The sequence below is a fragment of the Hibiscus syriacus genome, unplaced genomic scaffold, assembly GCF_006381635.1.
Source record: "Hibiscus syriacus cultivar Baekdansim isolate YM2019G1 unplaced genomic scaffold, ASM638163v2 tig00111027_pilon, whole genome shotgun sequence".
NCBI classification, from domain to species: Eukaryota; Viridiplantae; Streptophyta; class Magnoliopsida; order Malvales; family Malvaceae; genus Hibiscus; species Hibiscus syriacus.
This window is the reverse complement of record NW_024062960.1, coordinates 3,319,118-3,324,504: the sequence shown is the minus strand read 5'-3', so window position 1 is coordinate 3,324,504 and position 5,387 is coordinate 3,319,118. Positions and strand designations below refer to the sequence as shown.

At 34.0% G+C, this 5,387-nt stretch overlaps 1 protein-coding gene across 1 annotated transcript; it reads left to right on the top strand.

Annotated features, from left to right (window-relative positions):
• The first annotated feature begins 439 nt into the window (after positions 1 to 439).
• LOC120151094 (ERBB-3 BINDING PROTEIN 1-like) lies at positions 440 to 4,031 on the top strand. The gene is made up of 10 exons (XM_039163633.1): positions 440 to 530; positions 621 to 745; positions 871 to 955; positions 1,043 to 1,192; positions 1,287 to 1,440; positions 2,808 to 3,023; positions 3,108 to 3,244; positions 3,331 to 3,422; positions 3,540 to 3,719; positions 3,821 to 4,031. Exons 2-10 carry the CDS (start codon positions 655 to 657, stop codon positions 3,868 to 3,870), a joined length of 1,155 nt encoding a protein of 384 aa, XP_039019564.1. The 5' UTR covers positions 440 to 530; positions 621 to 654; the 3' UTR covers positions 3,871 to 4,031.
• The last annotated feature ends 1,356 nt before the right edge of the window (positions 4,032 to 5,387 follow it).

Genomic DNA, 5,387 nt, shown 5'->3' with positions numbered 1-5,387 from the left:
AAGTATTAAAATTTTATAAAACTATAAAATTTCATATTTAATTGTTTTTTATTTGTACGAGTTAATTATAAGATAATATATGTTTTAAAGATTTTTAGTTATTTGACAATAGATATTTAAATATCCATGTAGATGACGTACTCGAACCCGATACACCTAATTATTTTTTACTAGTCATTGACAATATACACATATTCTATAAATATAATGTTCGAACTTAAAATTTCTAACAAAAATAATAATTTTTTAACTATTGAAATCTTTAAATAATTTCAAATATACGTTGAATAGATCAATTACTAAAAAAAAACAGCGTAATAAAACACAAATAAAACGAGGGCCCTACAAAGTTACAAAATCCTAATGTCTATTCTTAAAGCAAAAATATTTTCTATATAAGTAAACGCTGCCGTTATAAGGACCGAAAACCCTAGTTCGCTCCTCTCTTATTTATATATTTTCATTTCTTATCAGCTTATTACCTCGCCAAAACCCTAGCTTCCTTTCATTGTTGCCGCCAAGTTCAACCAGTGAGCCCCATTCTCTTTCAACTGCTATTATCCTTTTCTCAATATCTTCTTTGAGTCTCCACTGATATCATTTTTATTTTATTCTTTAAGGAATTGATTAGGTTTTTGATAAGCTGCGAAAACGATGTCGGACGACGAGAGGGAGGAGAAGGAGTTGGATCTAACCTCATCAGAGGTTGTTACCAAATACAAGAGCGCTGCTGAGATCGTTAACAGTTAATCTCATCTATCCCTTTTTCTAATTTTTAGCTTATTGGAAATGGGCTTTGAGTTTAATATTTGTTTATTTGTTTGGGTGTTTTTGTGTTGTTCTTTTGGCGCTATATTTGAAAATTTGCAGAGGCGTTGCAGTTAGCTGTAAAAGAATGCAAGCCGAAAGCTAAGATTGTTGATATTTGTGAAAAGGGTGATGCATTTATCAGAGAGTAAGCACTTTGGTTTATGCGGGTTTAGTGTTTTTATAGATTTGACCGATAATGAAATTAGTAATATATGATTTATGTAATGTAAAGTCAAACAGGCAACATGTACAAGAATGCTAAGAAGAAGATTGAGAGGGGTGTTGCTTTCCCTACTTGCCTCTCAGTGAACAACACTGTCTGTCATTTTTCTCCGCTTGCCAGTGACACCTCGGAGTTGGAAGAAGGAGATATGGTGAAGATGTAAACTTCATATATACCGTTTCCTTTTTTTAATGTTTTTGCTGGGATTTCATAGTTTGAGTGGCGTGTAAAATGTTCTTTTTCCTGGATGTAGTGATATGGGTTGCCACATTGATGGGTTTATTGCTGTAGTTGCACACACTCATGTTGTTAAGGATGGGCCAGTCACTGGCAGGCATGCCGATGTTATTGCTGCTGCAAATACTGCTGCCGAAGCTGCCTTGAGATTGGTCAGGCCAGGAAAGAAGGTAACTTTTTTGTATATCAATGCTATGATGTTCAAAGGCTATGTTATCTTTTGTGTTCTTTGAATAATTCTTATGCTATTTTGCTTTTTCTATTTCAGAAGTTTTGAGCCAAGCTTTTGTTTTTCAAGTGGAATTTGTGGTTGCTTTTTGAAAGCGTAGTGACTTTGCTTTCACTTTTGACTAGCTTGACCCCTAAATGATGAACTTAATTTTATCAGCTATGGATCTACATCCAAATGAAGCTTTTTGTCATAGTTACTCTGATAGGGGAATTGATATCTCAACTCTGTTTCTGCAACAACTTTTCTTTTGGTTACTCTATGTTTTTGTTTTTTATTTGAAGTGATGGTGATGTAGGATAAAATGAGAAGGCTAGGCAACTTTGCCGAGGTGATTAATTTCTTGTGGATCTCCTCTTTTCCCTGTTGCCAATATTATGTTTGGCTGAGCTAGGCGGCCTTAGGGTGATGCCATTTTTATGGTTTACACCGATTGCATAAGTGTCCAACATTTTTTCTAAAATTACCATATGTGGGTGTTACCCTCATGATTGTTTTTATCAAACTACCTTAAAGTTGGTCTTACCCTTGTGTAAGATGTAGAGAGACTTTTGTTGGAGAGGCAACTTTGCCGAGGTGATCAATGTCTTGCGATCTCCTCTTTTCCCTGTTGCCAATATTTTATTTGGTCATCTAGGCTGTGTTAGGGTGATACATCTCTTTTTTGGATCATTCCAATTGCCTAAGTAGGCTAACATGTTCTTTAAAACTACCATAAATGTTTTTTTATTAGTGTTAAAAAGTTCTTGTTTTTATACACAAATTGGTTTTAATTACTGAGGCTGGCAGCAGCTTGCTGATGTAAACCTCCGTTTCCCCCCCCCCATTTGCTTTTCCCCCTATTATTGTGTTTGGGGAGGTGTGGTTCAAGTTTCACATGATTTCTACATGATGATGATAATCATGGGCTATGGATTTAATTCCAATGTTGCTTCTTTTTGTCATAGTTACACTGATAGAGTATCATTTATTATTTGTGCCACACTATACAATCCAAGTCAACCACCCAAACTGCCTGCTGCAGTTGAAGGTCAACTCATACGAGTTCAATCTTTTTCTTTTTTGTACTTTTCAAATATATATATGTCATAGTTTTAAAAACCATGGACGAAATTCCAATTGGGCTTGTCATGTTTACTGTGATAAGGGAAAATATTTCTTAGATTTCTGCTTTTTATGGATTCTTTTTCTGATGAATTCAGTTCTACTTCCCTTTGTAATATATATTTTTTAAAATCTGCATTATCACTTATATAATTTATATTCTTCATTGTACTTGATTTCTTTTAATTATGGTTTTAATGGCAGAATAAAGATGTAACAGATGCAATTCAGAAGGTAGCTGCAGCTTATGACTGCAAAATTGTTGAAGGAGTTCTTAGTCATCAATTGAAGCAGTTTGTGATAGATGGAAACAAAGTCGTATTAAGTGTCTCCAATCCAGATACAAGAGTTGATGATGCAGAATTTGAGGAAAATGAAGTTTATGCTGTAGATATAGTTGCAAGCACTGGCGAAGGCAAGGTATTTTGTCTTTTTTGTCTTTTAGCTTTTCGATGCTTGTGTGATGTTACTTATCCTTGAGATTTCCATGTGTTTACATGGCAGCCGAAGCTGTTGGATGAGAAGCAGACAACTATTTATAAGAGAGCTGTTGACAAGAATTATCATTTAAAGATGAAAACCTCTAGATTTATTTTCAGTGAGATAAATCAGAAATTTCCCGTCCTGCCATTCACTGCTCGGTCTGTTATTGTTTTGCTTTTGTTATGAATGTGCATTGGCTTTATTTCTGATGTTTAACCAGTTTATGTGGATTTTCTTGAAACAGGGCTCTGGAAGAGAAAAGAGCTCGATTAGGTTTAGTTGAATGTGTGAATCATGATCTCTTGCAGCCATATCCTGTTCTTCATGAGAAGCCTGGTATGATTTTCTAGTGAATATCTTGTTTAATAATGGGAGGACCGAGGATATTGTACCTTGTTAATGCCACCACAAGTCACAATGATCTTAATACGGTCACCATGTTTAATTGTGCAGGTGATCATGTTGCTCATATCAAGTTCACCGTGTTGCTAATGCCCAACGGATCAGATCAGATAACATCCCATACTCTGCAGGAGCTGCAACCAACCAAGACGATAGATGATCCTGAAATCAAGGCATGGTTAGCTTTGGGTACAAAGACCAAGAAAAAAGGTGGCGGGAAGAAAAAGAAAGGTGCGATGAATAATACATGGTTTATGAATGATCGGTCAATCAAAAACTCCTTTGATGTGTTGGAATCAAGTATTTACCAAGGTTCATATGTGTTACTACAGGTAAGAAGGGTGATAGAGCCGATGAATCGACTGAGACAAGCTGGAGCTGAGCCTATGGATGCAACAAATGGAGGATCATGATCTTAAGAAAATGTAGTAATGTAATATTCGCCTCCGTTTTCAATTTTGGTACAATGTTCACTTGTACGATGATGTGGTTGGTTATTGAGTTAAAATTTACCATAATATAATTATGGCATATTGATTCCAATGGGGTTTGCACGTCTTTTCCAACGTGATTTGAGCCAAGTTAGCTATTTGATATAATGGTAAATTAACTCTTGCTGTTTAAGTTCTTATTGATAGCGGTATCATGTTCAAATCCTTTCAACTATATTCTATAAAAGGTAATTTCACCTCTAATAAGGAGTAGATAGTAAATAAAAATAAAGAAGTTTTCCAGGAATATAAGGAAATAAATAGCTGTACCTGTAACACGTGGCTGTAGGACCTACTCTGGTACGCCCCGCCCAATCCATAAAGCCCTAATAATTTGTTTTTCTTTTGAACTAAAGCCCTAGATAAAATCAATAAAACCATAAAATCATATAATAAACACCTTCCTCGCTCCTCGCTCATTGTTTTACGGGATGAGGCGATTTTTTTTTCTGCCCTCTTAGTTTTGAAGGTTTCGTTCTGATTAATTTGAACCGACTCGGATCGCACACCTAATTTTGGTGGGTGAGTCTCCCGGTGAGAATTTTTTACATACACAAAGACTAGAACCAACCCTCGGTTGGATGAGGCGATCTTTAATCCCTAAATTTGAAAATTCTTTTAAATCTAACCTATAAACTTTGTTTGGGTTTGTATATAAACTTGGAAACTTTCTTCTTTTTAATCCTTTTACTGATTCAACACAGATTTTAACATGTGGTTCACTCTTAGTGTGTTACATCATTAAAATAAATAAAAATTTAAATTCGATGAATTTCCTCTTAAGCAAAGAAATTATGGTTAAAAGAATGAGATGAGCTTTGACCCATCCTGCTTTTATAGAAATGGATTTCTTTTTTAGCATTCAGGTCGAAACAAGACCAATGAGTTTCTAAAATAAAATTTATAGAATCGAGACTGAATTTAGGTAAAAATTTGTTGATCGATACATTTATTAAAATGTCTCTTTTTAAAATAATTTAATTATACTTGAGGTCCAACTTTTGGGGGAAAAAAATCAATGTGACGCTTGAATATAGTTTACATCCCATGTAACTCTTAAATTTCAGAGAAAAAAATTAATCTAACCTTTTAACCCATAAAAAGCAATGTTACAAAAAAAACTCAAAAAAAGTTACTATCTTTTATAAAATTTAAACCTTTTAAAAATTAGAACTGTCAAATAAGATAATAAGTGTAGTTTAATTAATCAAAGTGATAAAAAAAAACAAATATGAAGATCAAGTTCCGAAAACTTGCCAAATTCCAAGACTAGTGTGAAACCAAAAAAATAAAATAAAATCAACTTACCGAATTCAGTTTCTGAATGTTACTTTACCCCGCTATAAAAAAAGTATCTTAAAGTACCTGAAACACTTTATAATACAAATACCCGTTTTCATTTTTTTTA